This window comes from Rhipicephalus sanguineus, chromosome 4 (genome assembly GCF_013339695.2).
Source record: "Rhipicephalus sanguineus isolate Rsan-2018 chromosome 4, BIME_Rsan_1.4, whole genome shotgun sequence".
Classification (NCBI taxonomy): Eukaryota; Metazoa; Arthropoda; class Arachnida; order Ixodida; family Ixodidae; genus Rhipicephalus; species Rhipicephalus sanguineus.
The window spans coordinates 14210976-14231556 of record NC_051179.1 but is presented as its reverse complement, the minus strand read 5'-3'; the positions used below and the strand labels follow the sequence as shown (position 1 = coordinate 14231556).

Sequence of the window (20581 nt, the reverse complement as noted above, 5' to 3'; positions counted from 1 at the left end):
AAACTCGCATGCTCCCCTACGCATTCGCCTAAGAAGATTTGAAGGTGAAACACATCCGGTATGCCACAATCCACCATTTTTCAATGTAGCGAAGTGCCTACTACGCGTCTGTAAGGCAATGTGTGCGCCCACGTGTACACACCGTGTCGATGCTGTGGATGATGAATTATGGCTGAGCCGTTTGTAAATGAGTGGGCTGCTTTAAGCCGTCCACTCGTTAAGCACTTTACGTGATATGACGTATGACTGGAGAGATTCCACGCTTGTGCCACGGAAGAATACATTGCTTAACATGGTCCCTCGACCGACATGACACCTGTATGTGGTCTTTCAGAAGTTTAAAAGTGCTGACGCGGCTCTGTGGTAGAATACGTGAGTGTCACGCAGAACGCCCATGGGTTCCGTTCCAGTTCGAACCTCGATTTTCAATTCTCATTGTGTTCGAGGTCACGTGAGTTTGTGCACCGCATTCTGTGTAAAGAGGCAATTAAGGCTTTCGCCTTAAAAGTTTCTGGAAAAGAATGACATAGTCACGTTCCGGTGCCATTTTCTCCGCAATGTAATAAATGCAACAAAAGCGAGTTTTCGAGACAGTGCACAATCTGTTTATTACCGCAAAGTATGTACAACTATAGTGGTCGCTCCTGTAGAACACGCACTGCAGCCTCCGTGGAGGGGCACCTCTGATGCTAAGCTCTCCTCGTATTGTAAGCCGCCCTATATGCACAAAAATAAATGCCATCCTCTATGTACAAGGTAGCGCCGCCTAAAAGACTGTCGAGATAAAATATCTAGCTGCCGTTCGATAACCGGTGGGCTAACTGCACCGTCCAGCGGGAACTGCAGTCGCCCTGCATCGCGTTCGGCCCAGCGGCGGTTGTAGGGTGACCCCGGGGCCACTGACCCAAGGCACGTGGGACCGTGGAGTTTCATGCAAACACTATACAGGGCAACGTCACACTGTAAACACTAGACCATCATGGTATGAAATATGTCTGCTATTCTTCGAGTATGTGGGTGCAAATTGAAACGCGTAAGCCTGCCGCATAAAAAGAAATGCTTACCCCAGTTCCACCCAGTTTGATATCTGCATAAACAGCGGAACTGCGGTTCTCCTGTGTTTCCCTTGCGATATTCTGTGGTGTTTTGTGATTTTGAGGGGGTATCTGTGATCACGTTATTTGTAGAGTAGACATGCACGGGAAAGGATGTGTGGCATCCCCTGCTACAATGAATTTACGCCCTGTTCACGCTCAGGCCGCGCTTCCCAGTTTCACTGTGCGGCTACCGCTTCGTCCGCGATTGAGTTACGCCATCTATGGGTGTATCTGGGAACATGAGCGTGATTACCTTTGACACTCATCTGTCATCAGGCCCAGCCTTAGAAATGTTAAAAAGAACGGGAGAGAGACACCGACCACTTCGCAATTTACATCGCACCCGTGTGCCTTCTAGATAAATAAATTTATTATACATAACGAGTGTGTGGACGGCACGGCGAAGATTGCAGTTGGCTGACGTCTCCCAAGTAAGGGCTGTTTGACAATAAAATATATGTAGGCAGCTTGCCTACATTGAGTGACAGCGAAAGAAAAGAGGCGTCCTCTAGTTATAAATGTGCTCGATGCGGGAAAAAAGATTGGGGCATTGCTACCTGATGAGTGATAGAAAAATTGGGTCGGGGAACATTATAATCATGCTGACAAATAACCTTGCTGCACCAAGCAGCAACATTTATTATATATATTTATCATTAGTTATTTATTCAGCACGACATTTTTGAATGGTGGCGAATCACAGCATCTAAATCTTAAATCACCACTCCGCTCGAACAATTTCGAGATGACAAAGCAGGGTCGAGAAACTTAGCGCAAGGCAAGATGCCACGAGGATGTTTGATGCCCGCTCGCTGCAGCGCAACAAAAATTCACGTGCTGCCGCTCATTCGCGTCCTTCTTAACATCCATACTGACGACTCCTACACTCAAGAACATCACGTTTTTTCCCTTCCGACGCACGCATGAAACTCCACGGCACCAACGACGCCATTGGATCGGTGCGCACATTTACTTCACGCCACAGAAGCAGGCACAGGTCCCATAACTTCCACGTTATGCTTATCATTGAGTCCTCAACATCGCAGAATCAGCCGTCAACTTAAACGATAGAACACCCTGCAACACGGTAAGTATTTAGGTGCGAATTTCGATTAAAAGAACAGGAAGATTAAACATACGTGTGAATAATTATCTTGAATATGCAATAAAACGTGTTGGCGGTCTCGACCCCTTCGACGCAACTTGCTGCATCACTGCCCTGCGTGACAGAACAGCACGTTGCCTGTTGGTGATGTTTATATGCTCGGATGTGCTGGGCCACTGTGGTCACTGCAGTCCCTCGTGTTAGAGATGATTGGCACACACACGATCTCCGGGGTCACCCTCGACCGAACGCAGCAAGGGAGGTCAGGCAGCACAGATATACCACTTTGCTCGCACTGAGATGACACGACAACCTACGGTCGACTGAGTCTACGTGGAAGGGGGTTTCTATTACTGTACCGCTCTATTGTGCAACGTTTTGTACAGGAGGAAGACCGCAGACGGGTGCAGCGACCGCCACAACGACGGTGGCCGATTGAGGCGGTTCTCTCTCACAGCTGCATGCAGTGAGTAAGTAGCAACGGTCGCAGGTCGTCCAAGTATTATCACAAGTGCGCGTCATCGGACCACTCTGTTATCAGATCAACATCGATGGAAAATTGCCTATGTATCATCATTCGTCCACAAAAGTCATCTTCGAACTGCGTGGGCCAAACACGTCCGCCCCGAGTTGCCACTGGTTGCGGTAGAACGCCTTTGATCGCTTAAGAAGCTCAGAGCGGACGTGGAGAAGTAAAACGATCAGGTCGGGTTGCGTGGGCTGGGAACGAAAAAACTAACAACTCCGGACGATATGCCACACGACCTATTACGCACCAGATATTTCGCGAACCGCGCATCCACAGACTTCCAGCGACTGTGGAAGGCCGCACGCTATCTCCGAAAACCGACAGAGACACACACACAGGAGCCAACGAGATACGACAACACACGATCTCGACAGGGATTCGCCCGTCAAGCCAAGGGTCTGAAGAGTCGACGGGTAGGACCGCTATAAGGATGTAAACTATTTCGCTGAGAGTTCCAGAAGCACTGTGTAGTTGCGCCCTTATTTGCTGCCAGCGGGCGATGACGGCCTGTCTGGGGCTGAGCTCGGTGGTAGTGCCGCGGTGTGCCCTACGGGTGGAAGGGCCGCAGTCAGCCGGTGGCGCCCGACTGCGGCGGTCCGCTTATTGTGCTTCGTCAGGCCGCGCATCTGCTGTGTCTGGGCCGCTATTGCGCAATGGGGAGGGGCCGGCCACCCGCAGCTCAGTGGTAGGCCCGCTGGCGGAACAGCGCGGCGATCTCTTCCACGCTCTTGTTCTTTGTCTCGGGAACCATGTAGTAGGTGAACAGCCAGAAGAACACCAGCAGCGCCGTGAATATGAGGAACGTGTAGTGTTCGAGCACACCCTGCGAGAGAAAAAGAAGACGCGTCATTTATCGCTCCCCAGCATCTCCTACGATTCACGGTCCTCAAAGAGTTGGACCAAAAACGAAATATTAAACATGAGGCTTGTTAAGCAAAACCTCATAGGCTTGTTTCCGCTTAGGGGGAACCAGTTTCCCGGCAGTTTCACCCATATAACAAAGTAGAGCCATGAAGCTTTCCACGTAATCTTGCATTAACAGACATAGATAAAAAATTCTTGAACACGGAGTGTCGCTGGAGCGGTCCTGTATTCTTCAAGGCTGCAACTGTCTACGTTACGCGCTAAGGTAGGCAGTGGCAGCCTTGAAGAAGACAATTGACCACTTGTCGAAACGTTGACTCCAGCGACACTCCGTGTTCAAGAATTTTTCCTCTGTTCAAGCTCCCATCTTCTCCTGAACTTTTGTCTGTTAATACAAATAAGGCACAGTAACTAAAGACATAATTAAAATCACACCATCTCCCGCTAAAGGGGACCATAAGGCGATGCGAAGCAGTGTTTCGGCATGTAGAGCCCGCGTTTCAGAGGAGGAGTGGTGAGGGGGAAAGGGAGAGGGGAAGTGGAGAGGGGGAGGGGAGGAAAGGGCTGAGGGGAAGTGGAGAGAGGGAGGGGAGAGACGAAGTGGAGAGTGGGAGGGGAAATGGAAGGGGGAGAGGGGAAGTGGAGAGGGTTTGCGCATGCGCAGTAAGGGTGGTCACGCCGCACACCACCACCACCACCGGATTGAACTTCGCTATAAGATGCTTCACATCTAATGTATATCGTAAATAAAGATTGAGCTGTGCTTGCAATGGGGTAGAAGAAATAGACACCTGCAATCAACCGCACCGTAATTAAAAATACATAGGGACATTTTTTTTTAATGCTTCAGTATTATAAGTACCCCCGGAGTCGACCATTCAAATGGCGTAAAGCAGGGGTCGGCAATCTGTTAAGGCGGAGGGCCAAAAGTGGCATGAAGCCGACACGGCGAGGGCCGCACAGAAAAACCGGGGTGGGGTTCAGGCAAACAGAAAAAAATCGGTAAATTGACAACAGTGTACAAAACTGACATACACTTGGACATTCTTGGATGAAGGTCCTTCCCTGACCTATGAAAAAAGTCCGTAAACCGGGGGTGGGTGCTCAAGCTGACGTTTCGACAACTGGACTTGTCTTCTTCAAGGCTGGAACTGAAGAAGGTAGAAGAAGACAAGTCTCACTTGTCGACACGTCGACTCGAGAACCCGCCCCCTGTTTACGGATTTTTTTCTTCGCTAGCTTCCAGCTTCCCCTTCCTGCCGTTTCTTGGATTCCTTGACCTAGTATTTCCACAAGGAATCTTTCTTCCCCCTTTTTTGAACCTGTGAAAAGAAAGGAATTGAAGACGTTGTCTGCCTAAGTGTGTAGATGTGGGACTCGTGAAAGAGGCCAACTGGAAACGATCTTTCTTTGTTTCTGTCTAACCCTATTTGAGTTCAAAACTGCCATATCTGCCTTCAGATAGAAAGTGACATGTGAAGGGTGGCGGTTCTGACGTCGTGCCGGAGACCGCATAATACTGCCCCGCGGGCCGCAGGTTGCCGACCCCTGGCGTAAAGGATAAAGAACATGCACGTGAGCTTGTGCATGAGGAACTTGTGCATCTGCCAATTGCAGCACTGAGCAACGACCAGAATTTTCGGCTGTGAGGTTGTTGCAGAGAGGGCACCATGACTGACTGATTGGTCATAAACGAAGGTAGGATGTGCAAACACGGACACAAGAGAAGAGAAAAAGACAAAAAAAAAACTACTGTCTTACTCTCTTCGCTTGTGTAGATGTATACATGCCTTGATTTCGTTTATGATGGATCCTCATATCAACTAGCTCGTTCTAAGATTGATTGAGTGGTTGATTTCATTTCTGCAATTACACTACTCCACTGATAGATAGATAGTAATTTTAATGATGTCACCGGAGATGTTAACCTGGTTTATCGCCTGGCTTGCTACTCCAGGTGCCGGATGATTACTATATATACACAAATAATGCGTACAGCCACAAGTACATACACATACAGAAAAGAGTAATTCATAAAGTTTCGTTAAGACGAGTAGTCCTCAAAAAAACCAACAGCGTTTTCGTGTTGCGCCTCTCAGCAGCGCTGCTCTGCCACGGGCCGAGAAGCTGTCGCAGCCCCACGCTCAAGCCGCGTTGCAAATGAAGTTCTGCGGCGTAACGGGAACATTCACACAGGACGTGTACACATTAGAGGTGTGCACGGGCTCCGGGTAGCCCGAAAGCCCGAGCCCGACCCGGCCCGCGGGCCGGGCTCGGGCGGGCCGACGTATTTTCACCTCGGGCCCGGGCCGGGCTATTTGGAGTTTTATCGGGCCGGGCTCAGGCCCGGCGCAAAGCCCGACTCAAGCCCGAAATATAGAGAATGAGCGGGAATTGTTTTCCAGCACGCATGCAGCGCCTTTTCCGCGGCCGCCCTTTACCGCTTTTCCTTTCCATTCGCTACTTTAAACAAAAGGGGAGCAGGTAAAGCACTGCCTCTGTTGCGCTCCGACAAACAGAGAGGTAAGACCACCTGAGCGAGTGACGGCGCCACGCGACTGTTCGCGTTAGATTTAAGGCTAAATCCCATATGAGTGAAAATGCACGCGACAGCGACGAGCGACCCGACGTTATAGATCGCCTTCGTGCAAGCTGACGCTTGCATGGGCATACCCCATACACGTGACGGCTTTGGCAAGCGAACTCCATTTTTGCTGGCATGAGGCCGTCTACTTGTACTTTGTAATCTGTGTAATAGAGACTGTTCGTCGTGTGTCGTTTTATCATATTCGATATACTCAATAAAATGCCAAATTACCGAAAAACGATGTTTTGTTTTCGCAGTGAACCTTCAAAAAGCCGGGCCGGGCCGGGCCGGGCCCGGGATTGTGTTTTCGTACGTCGAGCCGGGCCGGGCGGGCTCGCAGCCCTGGGCTCGGGCGGGCCTTTGACAAAGTCGGCGGGCCCGGGCCGGGCTCGGGCTCGGAAATACGGCCCGTGCACAGCTCTAGTACACATATGAGGGACTGTAATTTGGAGGCTGCATGTTGATTCTTATTATTTGGTTTATATTATCGCAATCCTCGTGAGGAGTATACTCACCGTTAAAGGCAGAAAGGCAAGGCCCACAAGGAAGTTGGCGCTCCAGTTGACAGCAACGGCGATACTGGTGGCAAGAGGTCGCGCGCCCTGTCCGAAGAGCTCGCCGACCAGGAACCAAGGGATGGAGCCCGGACCCGTGGCGAACATGACCACGAAACCGATGACGGCCACTATGCTCACGTACGACAGCCACGGCACGCTCTCGCTCAATGCCAGGCAGATGGTGAGAATGACCGTGATGACTGCCATGCCGCCGAGGCCGACGAGATGTAGGGTGCGGCGGCCCGCTCGCTCGACAAGCACCAGCGAGACGATGGTCATGAGAACGTTGACAGCGCCCATGCCTAGCGTGGCCTGCATGGCCACTTGGTCGTTGAGGCCGGCCGACCGGAAGATGTCGGTGGAGAAGAAAATGGCCGCATTAATGCCAGACAGCTGCTGGGACAGCATGACCATGATAGAGATCAGAAGAGGGATCCGTAGCGTGATGTTGTGCATCATCTCGTACAGGGTGACCTGCGTAAAGAATAATAAGACTATAAGACGGCGTCGCAGATCATAATCAATTATTTAGCCATTTTCGTATCACTAGTCGGCGTTACCTACCGCGGCTAATACAAAGTGTACAAGGTACGCTCATGTTTACAGAAAGCCAAAGGGAGAGGATTGACGAATGGCTTCAGTGACAACGATATCCGGGCATGGATACTGCGATGTCTCATACTAATGTCCGTTCTTTCTATAAATCGAGCCCCAACTGCCGGGATCCTTAGGTCCTTCCTATGAGACGTCAAAGCGAAAGCCTTTTCTCGTCCTCGCCCCTTCACTGAGCCCTTCGTGGAATGTTTTCCTTGCTCTTCACTGAACCTTACTTGAGCCTTCTTTTTCTTCTCGGTTGACTGTATCGTGTTTATTCACCCCCTGTATTTTCCCGAGAGCACAAAAAGAGACATTTTTCCAGACTAGAGTGGTCACTCACCCTGGAGACCATCTTGATGGCTTCGAATTCAGCACGCATCTCATCCATCTCGTCGTGCACCTCGATCGTGCCTCGTAGCCAGGTGAGTGCCTGTTGGGCGGCCACATCTCGGCCCTGGTTGATGAGGATGTACTTGGGCGACTCCGGACAGAGTGGCAGCGTGGCCATCATGAACAGGCTGGGAACAATGGTCATGGCGAACAGCGCGGGCCACCGGTCTGCTGTGCCCAGCGCCGAGGGCAGACCCAGTATCTGACTGGCCAGGATAGAGATAGTCACCACCAACTGGTAGATGGTGCCCACAGCGCCTCGCATGTGTAGTGGCGAGATTTCCGTTAGGTACATGGGCGCCAGGCCCGCATTCAGGCCCGAGCTGAGGCCCACGAAGAACCGGCCCAAGATCAGCATCTCGTACGAGCGGGCGGACTGGGTCACGAAGTAAAAGCAAACTGTCTTGTTACCACGCTGTTGGATACGAAGCCAGAAAGTTTCGAAAGTCATCAGTCGCGATGCATTTTTGCTAAGGGAGACAAGTGAGGAGCTGTGTGCTTCTTGCGCACGATAATTTTATGGCAGTGCGGTGCTTAGAATGCTTATGCTGTTACTTCTGTTGATTAAGCACGTTTTGCCTAGTTTCGGAGTATAATGTCTTCACCACTCAGCAACATACCTCCACGACACATTGCTACACGCAGTGTATCCGACGAGGACGTGCACACAAAACTGCAAGAAACTAGTAAGCAACACACAGCCCCTCAAGGCCAAACACCAACTGGAGGCCTTTTGGGTTCCATGCTGACGAGTTAAGACCAAAAGGACAGGACCAGCTTATGCTGGTACCACGAGAAAGACAAGCATGGGGGTGGAAGGGGGGGCTCGCAGCATTACTTGTTATCCTGAACACCATTCCACGATCACTAGCCTATTTCTGTCAATGCAGCGAGCCAAACAGGCCTCTTCATAACTGCAAGCACGGTATGGCCAAGACTGTCCACTCGATAGTACTGATAGGTGCGATCTGGAAGCACGTCTATGAGCGCTCACCTTAGACGCTCCCATGAGGATGGCAGCGAGTAAGACGCTGATGTTGTTGAGAAGCAGACCTCCTTTGCGGCCGAAGCGCTCTGCCACGAAGGCGGTCAGCAGGCCACCCATCATGCCTCCGACGCAGAAGATAGCCACGAAGATGCTGAAGATGAACTTGACCGTACCCTCGCCGGGGTCCTCCTCGAAGCGGTGCTTGTACGTGTCTTCGATGAACTCCTCGACCAGTTTTTGCGGCGCGTTGACCACGCCCGTGTTGTAGCCATGCTGAAAGGCCGAGCCCAGAGCCGCCGCCGCTATAGCGAATGCCAGGTGCCGCGTGAGGCCCTGAAAGGGAGAAGAGACGAATTCAAGATTCCTTCGTTATGAAAGGGATAGCTGACAACCACTAGTTTGTAGCACGAAGCCACAAGGAAATCCAAGCGTATTTCTCAGAAAGGAAAGCTTCTATAGTTAAAGAAAAGTTCGTCCTGGTCCAGGGATCGAACCCGGGACCAACGCCTTGCCGGGACGGTCGCTCTACCAGTTGAGTTAAGCAGGATGGTAGCGCGAGGGCGAATCCGGACACAACTTGAAGCACATGGACACAGAACATTGCAAACGAGTTCTGCGGAATCCCGCAAGGTGGCGGAACTGCCATGAAAGGAAGAACTGACAACCGCCCGTTTGTAGCACGAAGCCACGAGGAAATCCAAGCGGATTTCTCAGAAAATGACTTCCTGGTGGCTTCGTGCTACAAACGGGTGGTTGTCAATTGTCCATTTCATAACTCTTATGCCACCACGGAGGATTCCGCAGCACTCGTTTGCAAGATTCCTTCGTAAGCGCAAATACACCAGGTCAGAACACAGTGCGATCTGCCCCATACCTTTACACAGTCAGAAAAGTCCCGTCATTGTTTAAAGAGCAGAGTTGTGGCCACGCAGGTTTTTGCTTATAATGGCGGCCGAAGGCCCCTGATGTTGCATTACAAGAATTGTTTACTGGTCATATCTTTACTCCGAGAAAGCCAGGGACCAAATACAGGCCATGGTGAGAAGCGTGTCATCGCCTCATTTTCATTTTTTCCTCCATTGTGAAGCGTGTTGTCGTTTAGACTCGACCAAAACACGCCCCCCCCCCCCCCCTAATGGGGAACCCTGCGTACGGTTATGAATGCGCTCACCACAATTCTGACATATACCACGAGCTGATAACTTGGTTTCCACGTCTAAATCTGTGCCTTCATAGCACGGCTGTCACGTTTTGAACGGCCCCTCGAATAAACAGTGTGTTACAACATGTAGTGCATGCCTACACAGTGAGGTACTCGATGTCTCTGCAGGAGGTTGTAAGCGTAAAACAAAGCCAGAGTTTTGGGGGCCCTCTGAAGAACGTTCTGTACACCAAGAATACCCGGGAAAATTGTCTCTACATGCGTTCCGTCGACGTCCCGAACAGTTGACGTTAGAAGTCTGCGGAACGCTTAATTGCCTGCCGTAGGCGCCAGGGTAGGGGTTTGCCCTCGCGTCGTCCTCCGCGCGCGGTGGGCTGCGCCAGACAGGTCGCCCTCCTCCGCACGCCCGGTACTCGCATCGTCACAACGACGCGGGTCGATTTCGTAGCGACGGGAACCTTCCAAAGGCATCGATCGGCACAGAAATGGTGCACTCGCTTGGCGGCACTCTAGGCTGCCCGTAGCAAACAGCACGCTTTTGTTCCTCGCCCACGTGCCTCTGGGAGGGCCAGGCTCAGCATGTTCATGCTTCGCTCCAAATACACTTAGCGTGCAGCCTGTATCGCGTGCGGCACGGCTTTCATCCCAGTGAGCCTTGACCGATGCGTGCCGCACGCGTTGCAGGTATTCACCATTCAAGGCGATCGCGTGGGTGCGCGCACGCACATCTTTAACTGGCAGTTGACTGGAAAGATTCCTCGAGAGATATCCGAAACGACGAAAAGTCAATAATGTAAACAACTTTACTGCACTGTCTAGGAATAATGTTCTGATTTCTTCAAGCCGATGTAAGAGATCGCCAGGTTGTTGGTAGAGTACGGTAGTGAACACAGCAGATTTCTGGGCTGAAACGGTATAATAAAACTGGTAAGAGGAAGGAGACACCAGCTCATTTTCTCGAATGTTTAACTGTCGGTCCCAGGCTTCTGCACCGTACATCACAAGGACCCCTTCTCTTTATCGCTCTCCTAGGATTGAACATGCGCAGTGTTTCAGGAGCTTCAGCGTAACTTTTGTACATACACTGCCACAAATAGACGTATGTACATTGGCAGGAAGCAGGTGTCGCGACTACTCTTGAAGTTTATGAACGCGCAGACTTCATATGTGATTGGTGATGAGTGACACTCATATTGAGTCGCTGTGTGCTGATATGGGAGCCAGGCTCAACACCGTACATGAGATAGCTCATGGACCACCGTCATCTTTATTGTTGTGCTGCGCGCTCCTTCTAGGCAGCCTGCCCGCGCTTCGCTTGCAAAAAATGATCATGTTTTGAACATCACATGAAAGAAGAAAACCGGCCGAGGTAATTGCTTGCATATCTGTCAAGGCTAGATCCGCCTGCGATCTACAATGTCCGCCTGCTTAAGGAGCAATGACACGAGCCTGGCTTGCCCCATTCGGTGTCACATACAGATTTCGTCATTCAGATGCAACGCAGACTTTCAAGACACTAGGGAGATGCTCGCCGGATCTGTTCGATTCGACCGCCTCAGTTTGTTTAAGGCCCGTGGAAGACCGAACCGCAGCTGCACAAACAGGTAACAAGGGCTTCTCTCCATTTCTTACACAGCAACCGGCTTTATTAAAAATGCCGTTGCCTAACGCAATGTAAAACTTCCAAGCGCGTAAATTCGTTGTCTCTACTTCTCGTCACTGTTCTCATTCTGCGCGCGTCACTGCAGTGCACAGCACCATCATTCATTCGTCCAATATGCTAAACTCATTCAGCGAATTGAGCAGCTAGGAGCATCATGGCTCACTCGGAGCGACCACTTCTCTCTGCCAATTTATCTTCCATCTGAACATTTTAGCGGGACCAGTCTACCGGACATTGCTACAATGATTTATGTCTTAGTGGGCTGAACTGAAACACAAACACGTTATCAAAGCAGGAAGGGTGTCTCGCCTTTTTACGTTTATTTGGCGTGAACAAGTGACGTACGACTCGCGTTTAAAATGGGTGTATGGTGATACGGCGCATTGAAAGACTGTCCATTGTCTTACTGCATACAACGTATCGAGCATTCTTCGTCGTCTTTTTTTCTTTCTTTTGCCTATCTTTCGTACGCCTTTCCTCCTCCGCATAACAGGGCAACAAATTGCAGCTAGTTGCTTATTGCACACCCCGTCCTTATTTTTATATCTGCCTCCCTCAATGAAAAGAGCACGTACACACTCAGCGAGTTGTATATCGCTGCCAGATCACAGATGCAAACGATAACACATGAGCCGTGTTATTAAGGCGAAAGCCTTAGATGCCTCATCAAACGCGAAATTTGACCGTAGGCATCGGCGTCCCGCTTCGTCGGGGACGAGAGATGCAAAAAAAATCATCACGTGATAACGTCACCATATGGCGTCACGATGACGTCACAGATCGCCAAAATTAGTGACGCCATCATGACGCCATTGTGACGTAACGTCACATGATGACGTTTTCCCATCCTAGCTTGGCCCTGGTGGTCCGATCACGGAGGCAATGCAAAAGCAGCTGAGGAGGTGAGGTGCCTCCGACCTTGGAGACAGTGCAAAACGACGTAGGTGTAGAAAGCCTTCGAAGGGTGGCGGGGCAGGATCAGTGCATCGACTGTGAAGAAAAAGGAGATGGCCTTCGCCTTCGAGTCGTCTTAAGTGATTGCGTAAAGGACCTTGTGAGTGTTTGATAGATGCACGGTGCGAGATAGGTGCATGAGGCTCAACCACTATGTTATCTCTACTATACAACAAGTGTTGGCTTATTGTTCCGCTCAAGCGTCGAAAAAGAAAACGGACTCTACAGCGACGACTCTTCCATTAAATATTTACAAATTTCTATTAGCGCTCTCTCTCTTCCTTCTGCTCAGCCCGATAAACAAAGGAAGGAAGGAAAACGGGAGAGAGGAAAGACAGGGATGTTAACCAGTTTGGCATAACCGGTATGCTACCCTGTACAGGGGGAAGGGATGGGGGAGATTGAAAGAAGAGTAAAGAAAGAGAGAAAGAGAGAGGAAGACACACGCACACACATAACTTCACAGCGCAGAGCGGCAGTCTTGTGCGGTATGCGGCATCATTAAAAAGTCTACAGCCGCTCGTGTAAGCCTGTTGTCCTTAGGAATTTGAGCAATGCCTTGGTTGCTTGAATTCTCGATGACTTATCAGGATGGCATTGTAGAACTGTTTCTAGTGTCAACGGTCTGTTGTGAAGACGAGCGAGAGCGAATATGAGGGATCGTCTCTGCGCATCGTAGCGAGGACAGTCGCAGAAGATATGCTGCAAGGTCTCCTCGGTGCCGCAGGCGTCGCAGAGAGCGTTGTCGGCCATCCCTATTCGACACGAATATGACTTCGTGAAAGCCACTCTTAGCCACAAGCGGCATAGCAGAGTGGCCTCTCTCTGAGACCCCGAGGAAATGGATCATGCGCTTGTGGGCTTCCTTGGCAACCAATACAAGTGCACTTGCGAGGAACCCACTACGCTATAAATCATTGTAATTTTACTGAGACCCCGAGGAAATGGATCATGCGCTTATGGGCTTCCTTGGCAACCAATACAAGTGCACTTGCGAGGAACCCACTACGCTCTAAATCATTGTAATTTTACTGAGATACCGAGGAAATGGATCATGCGCTTATGCGCTTCCTTGGCAACCAATACAAGTGCACTAGAGAGGAACCCACTACGCTATAAATCGTAATTTTTGAGAAGTAGGGCAGCAGGCACTGTGCCATTTTTCGTCATTCTACGGAGAGCCGTGGTACCTGCTAAACGCATGTAAGACAATATGCGCACTTTGTATGCTGTGCCTGATGACGATGAAGAATTTTGGCAGAGGCCTTTGTAATGGGTTGGAAGCATTCAACAACCTACTCGTTGCGCAATTCGCATTGCGTGACGCCTGGTTACAGATTTCGCGTTGTGCGACGCTTGGTGCTTATTTTACTCTTCTACCGCGCTATATTGCATATGCTAATGTGGTTCCTTCCCGACATGAAGCCTGTATAGGACCTTTTTGCAAAGCAGTTGCAAGCACCGGCACGGCTCAGAGGTTGAATACTGGGCTCCCACGCAGAGGGCCCAGGTTCGAACCCCGTTCCATCCTGGAATTTTTTTTTCTTGTCTCCCGCTTTTTTTTTTTTATTTCGAGCGATACTGGTTACGGACACCGGCGGCGGCGGCGGCGGACAACTACGGCGCCAAAAACGGCCGGTGAAATGATCTCATAACAGCTTTCGCTGTAAAATTGTTTAGTATGAACCAGCTTGTCTAGCACAGAGCACTTTTGTTTCTTTTGCGTGCTCATGCACAACTTTATCTGATATTCCTTGCGCTTGCAACTTTCGAAGTCTTTACGTTTTATGCTGAGTGCGGAGTGGCTCAGCATACAGCGATGTCCTTATTGCACGAACCAGTCGAAGTGGGTCGTGTATGGGCTGATCAGAAGACAGCTGCGCACAGACACATGCCGTCTATTAAAAAAAAAAAACGCAAATGCCACTCAGCGGTCACCGGTAATGAGCGACTGGCATTTACTTTTTGGAATGGGGCGTGTAGGTGCGGTTTCAGTTTGACTCGGCCTCATCCGTGTGATCTCCAGCTGTTGGCATCTCCTGTAAGTGAGCTCGTCACTCACATGCCTGGCGAAACCGCGCACTTCGCAACACTGTATATTTGCGTCGAAAACAGCCACCCCCTTTTTCTATATAACATCTTCGACTCGTCGCGGAAGGGGGCAGTGGTGGGTTTGTAAGGGGGGGGGGGGATAGAAACGGGGGATGCTGCACGACGTAACTGCGTGAAACCAGTTCTGCCGGCACTGCGCCGTCGCGCAAATTTGCACAGCTTTTGAAGAGTGAGGGACCGACGTCTGCGCCGCGGAAGAGTGTTGGGGGTGTGTACTGTGGCGACCTTACGACGACCGGTTCTCTCGCGCGCCCAAGGCGTGCGAGTGCGCGAGCCCGCCCGCGGTCTCAGACACGGCGGTTACCTCAATGAGATGCAGCTCGACGACGTGATTTCGCATTTAGACCACGGATAAATGCGTAAAACTGATCATGCTGGTAATAAAGGGTGAGCGAATACCCTTTATTAGGGGGAGGGAGGGGTTCAACCATACTTTATGTGCGCTCGTGCGCGCGTCTGTATGTGTACGTGTAGCATATATACGCATGCAAAATTGCCGGGAGTAGGGGGTTCAACCCCCCCCCCCTCCCTCCCTCCCTCCCCTTTCTGGCTACGCCAGAGTTTAGCCGAATATACCGCTGTTTGAATCACTGTCCCCGATCCAAACATACGCTACAATTCGGCCTGGGCTTGAGCTTGTTGGCATGGCTTGTAATGCTTTTACCTCAAGTGATACGTCTTCACAAGTGGTCATGGCAGACCACTAAACGTCGCACGCCTTAACTTTTTCTTTTGTGTCTGATCTTTTTCGAACAGGGCCCACATGCGCGGGTAGCACAATAGGAGCGGAAAAGTGAAAACTACACCCGACAGCTTGCTCCTGAACAAACATCCCGGCCGCGGCAGCCGCATTTTCGATGGAGGCGAAAATGTTTGAGGCCCGTGTACTTAGATTTAGAAATTTGCGGAGCCCTCCACTACGGCGTCTCTCATAATCATATCGTGGTTTTGGGACGTTGAACCCCAGATATTAAAAAAAAATTCTGAACAAAGTAATGCACCATCACTACATCGAAAGGCAGATGACCTCGCTTTTATAGGCGAACTTGCCCGTACTGCACCAGACAGTTCACCCCAGTAAACCACGAATGTCCATGGTACGTAGCGGTATAATCCAAACATCTAGGACGAAAGAAGATGTCTTATTTGCGTCTGAAAGATGTCCCATTTTCGCTTTGCGCAATGTGGACGTCTAAAAGATATACAATGGCTTATTGTAACGGACGTACAATGCACATGTACGCTGTGTGAACGATGGACGCATTTTGGACGTCAGTAACAGACGGTGTACATTTGTGCTTATTTTTCACAAAACGCCGACCTTCAAGGGATTAGAAATAATCAACGAATGTTTCAACGACACTAGATCGGCGCATCAACTGAAGTCTGGCATTGATTCCTCGCGTTAGCTCGCAGAAACGGATGCAACAAAAGAGAAAGAAAAAGAACGGAATAAATTGGGCGTTTGCTGATGAAAACACCGCTGTCGTCTGCTCCTCAACGCTGCCAAAGGCGCGCGCTGCGTGTTCCCCCACCTCTAAGCGGCTCGCGGTTTGTTTTTCCCCGTCCCTTTTTGGTTTTCCTTTCTGGGTGGCCTCCGACATTAACCGGCGGTGCACGCGCCTGCCAATCTCGGAGGCCATGCTTCCTGCCCCGTGGTTGCGGCTCTGCGCCGCAAGGCGCCGTGTCTGTCGGTACGGTATGAGTTGTGCACACTGTACCATCGGTGCATTTTATTTGTGTTATTTTTGTGATGTTATCTGGCCTTCCACGGACGCCCGTTCTAACGGGAAAGTGATATTTGTTGATCCCGGCCCACATCTTGAAGCGTACATTTCAAGTCTCAAAGGCTATGCTTACTTCCGTTTGCAACGCAAAATACGTCATGGCCGCCATGATTTGTACAAAAAATCATTACTTTTGTACAAACTTAGTACAGTTACTTTTAAATTAAAATTAGCGGCAATATAAAGCATGAATTTGTACATAATCTTTCCCTAAATTGTGACCATGGTTGTGACACGCGTCGACGTCGTCCCCATCACCGCCATCGCCATCACGTTTTCTTTCGCACATGTACGCATGTGTACGCACATGGCGCACATGTTTGGACCAGTTGTGGTTTGGTCTTGAGGTTTGGTCCTGCCGGGGCCAATGCTGCCAACAGCGACGTTTGTCCGCCGCTTTTTATCTGACGTATGTGTACTTACGTTGACCGCTGTTGGGTGTTGTGTGGTGGATGTTCTCTTGCTGTGTCGCGTGCAACAAGAACGGTAGAAGAGTTTCTGAACTCCGGTCGCCTCGGCAGTGGGCCATTGGCCAGCAAAGGTACGTGCATACGTTCTCTTATGCTTTCCTTTAGTGAATAAGGCTGTTGTGTAATGCGTGAATGAAGGTTTTTGTTTCTTTTCGCAGTCGCGTTTTCCTAAGCCCATAGTTCATACCGTGTCGTCTGGCGTGGACGTAGACCACTGTTGGGTGCTATGTCGCGTACAAGAACCGTGGAAGAATTTCTGAACCCTGTCCGCCCCGGCAGTGGGCCATTGGCCAGCAAAGGTACGTTCTTTTATGGTTTCCTGGCGCAGTGATTTATCCACGTCAAGAATAATGGAAGTAGTCATGACGAAATTTCGTTGCCACGTTAGCTCCCTCAACTTTTACTTACATAGAGCAGGTCTAGCGATTTCCCCACTGTGCCTCTTCTGCAATCAGGAGGAAACAATCGACCATTTCTTTTTATCCTGTCGACGGTTCACGACATTGAGGAAAAAAATCATAGAACCACCTCTTCGAAAGCTGGGCCTGGAAGTATCGGAGTCGGTTATACTTTCTTTTGGGGCCACCACTCTGGGATACAGCCACAGGGATGTTTTCTTCGCCATTGAGGAATTCATTCGACAGTCTAAAAGAATATCTATCTAAATTCTGCCTGAGTAAATATTTCATTACCAATAATTGAAACATCAATTCAGTATATTAGTTAATAATAGCTTCTACGAACGACACCCTGAAGATAATTTTAGCAAAATTCACCCTCTACTCGGCCAATCCCCTGCATTGGGTATTAGCCATGTACAGAGGACAACAACAACAAGGCCGTTGTGTAATGCGTGAATAAAGTTTTTGTTTATTTTCGCAGTCGTGTTTTCCTAAACGCACAGTTCTGTATCGCCGTGCATGCCTCGGTGATATCGACATCATTACTTCTGCTTCGTTTCCTTGATGTAATGGTTTATAGCTGCCAGAGTAGCCATGATAAGCTTAGTTTAGCGTGCCCTTTTGTAGTAACATTTGTTAGCGTTGTTTTTCGTGGTATGTCGCAGCTGTCGTTCCATTTTTATTTGTTTAGCTGTGTGCGCTTGCTTGTTGTCTCTTTCTCTAGCATGCCAAAGCTTAGTTGGAATAAGCGCCATGCTCAAATCAGCCAATGGCGGAACTGTGCACAAACACGCTATGATTTGTGGACTAACACATCATTTGTCGAGAGAAGAGGGAGCAATGTTTAGGTGACTTTGAGAATTTATTGTACAATCCAGGGCTCGTGCTGCGCTATATTTGGCTTGTGTTTTTTCGGGAGCCTCGACTACCTATTGGCAGCGCTTTCTGACCATGCTCAAAAAGTGTTGCGGGGCCCCTGTAAGGTAGTGATACCGGCTAGGTGAACTGATTAGCTCCTACCTCGAGAATTAGAAAAGGGGAAAAGTACAGTTTGCCTTCATAGAATGGGGAAATTCTCTTGCAGTTCATTGCAGTCAGTGATCCAGTTCCTTAATTCGCTCCTGAATACTGCTTGATCTGCAATAAGGTGCGTATTTGGGCCGGTTGGTACATGTTCAGCGCTTGGTCCGTCTCTTTCACTGTCCCGTGTGTCGCGCTGTTTCTCGTATCGTTGAACTGCTTGATCGCATGCTTATTCAAAGGCTGTTACCTAAACAATCTACACGGACCTCATCGAGGTTGTGTGCAAGCTAGTATTTGGAAATCGGATATATATAATATATATATATATATATATATATATATATATATATATATATATATATATATATATATATATATATATATATATATATATATATTGTCTCGCAGAGAAAACGAGCCCTAAAAGTAATCGTCTGTCCTATATATATTTAGTGCATAACATACCTTTCCTTTCATGTTAGCAATTTTAATAAAAGCAGCGCTTCATTGTTTGCACCTGACTGGGAACTAATGCATCACACACAAGGCTTAGTCGTGTCCAGTATGAATGTTCTCAAGCTTGCAAGAAATGTTCTCCGTACCATTTAATGATGATGACACCATACTTGACACCCTTGATGGAAGGCTGTTTGTAGCAGGTTTCAGCTTTGTACTTGACTCTTCACTGCAGTTAATGCCCTGACTCATTTTATCCTGGAGAAAAGACATATTACATTGGATAATAATTAACTTTCACCTCCACCAGTTAGTTACTTAGCTGTCATGTTTTTTTAAATAATTTAATCTACTTTTCTTGAAGCAGTGCGCCTTCATGTCACAGTTTTTGGGGGAAAGACCGACAGTCTCTGCGTATCTTAATATTTTTTCAATTTAGGATAGTTTTGGGTGCCCTCTCAAAGTCATAGAATTGGGGCTCCATTGATGTGTTTTGCAAGAGAGCCACTTTAAGGCATAAAATAGAAAGAGCAATGCGACAAGTTTCTCTGGTTCAAGCAGTTTCATGAACTCTCGAGTCCTTTACTGTACTGGCTCTATTTTTTTTAACCTTCCTTTCTACTTGAATCCAGGCACACAGCGATCGAACTGAGCATATCAAGTAGCCCCTCCTGTGACCCACAAGACCACACTAATTCGGCCGAGGAGCCTGTCTGGACTTATGTTGGGACTGCTGGCAGACAGTTTGTTTTTTCTGGACTTATGTTGGGACTGCTGGTGGACAGTTTCTGTTTTTTATGGACTTATGCTGGGACTGCTGGCAGACAGTTTCGGTTTTAGTCTTCAGCTGGTTCACCGTTCACTTTTATCATACCGCCTCATTTCTTTTTAGTGTATCTGCGTTCTCTAGACATTTAGCCTGTGTTCTTACACGTTGAGAGTACTCTTATGGTTTACAGCATTGCTTTGCTCATATAAACTTTTGTGATACTGCCTTGTTACTTTCGACTCGCTTCATTCTCTTGTCATTTCGCCAGTATTGAAACACTCTTATGATTGCATGTGCAGTAATCTTTCGGGGCAATGCATTGTACTCATTGTCTGTAACAAAACATTGCAATAGCCTGAGAAGAGTATTGCACATTTGATGTGTTATCAGATGTGTTATGTGCTAATACCTAAAAGGACAATGGGAGGTATGCAGCGTGCTCTCCATAGAAGGCAGTACAATACAACTGCTCTTTTATGCCGAGACACCTACACCTACTTCCAAAATCATAAATACTAAATTTACAAAATAGTGATTCGCAACAGTTACTTTCAGGTGATAACATTACATATAGCGAGCACTCAAGCGAGCGAAAAGTATTGTGGCCTACAGTCTGTCGAGCGTTCGTTTTTGAGAGCCATAATTAGTGCACCTCACAAGCCGCTAGACGTCATGTGGATGCGAGTTTAAGGAATGAACATCTTTTAATATGTACTGATGGGCTAGTTGGTGAGCCATGATTTTCGAATAGGCAGCGCACAAAAGGGCAACAAATACGCACACATAAGACTCAAACACAAGCGCTGTCAGCGCTTGTGTTTGCGTCTTTTATGTGTGCGTATTTGTTGCCCTTTTGTGTGCTGCCTATTCGAAAAACATCTTTTAAATGTACAGAACATCCAGCCTTAATATCCATACAACGTACTGAGAGCGTTATCCGGGTGCATTTTAGATTATCTATAGTACATCCGTGAAATGTCATACGGAGAAATGTAGATATCCAGAAGATGTACTGAATATCCCGAGACTAGCATTCTATGGATATCTAATGGACATTCATGGTTTACTGG

At 48.8% G+C, this 20581-nt stretch overlaps 1 protein-coding gene across 4 annotated transcripts in view; it reads right to left on the bottom strand.

Annotated features, from left to right (window-relative positions):
• Window positions 1-582: 582 nt before the first annotated feature.
• LOC119389440 (solute carrier family 2, facilitated glucose transporter member 1) overlaps window positions 583-20581 on the bottom strand; it is a 101835-nt gene continuing 81836 nt past the window's right edge. For all 4 annotated transcript variants that reach the window (XM_037656693.2, XM_037656695.2, XM_049414430.1 and 1 more), the window contains exons 2-5: window positions 8721-9047; window positions 7677-8102; window positions 6698-7213; window positions 583-3554 (exon numbers count right to left, since the gene is read on the bottom strand). In XM_037656693.2, the coding sequence (XP_037512621.1) occupies window positions 3411-3554; window positions 6698-7213; window positions 7677-8102; window positions 8721-9047 (1413 nt within the window). In that variant the 3' untranslated portion in view covers window positions 583-3410. The remainder of the gene's footprint in view (window positions 3555-6697; window positions 7214-7676; window positions 8103-8720; window positions 9048-20581) is intronic.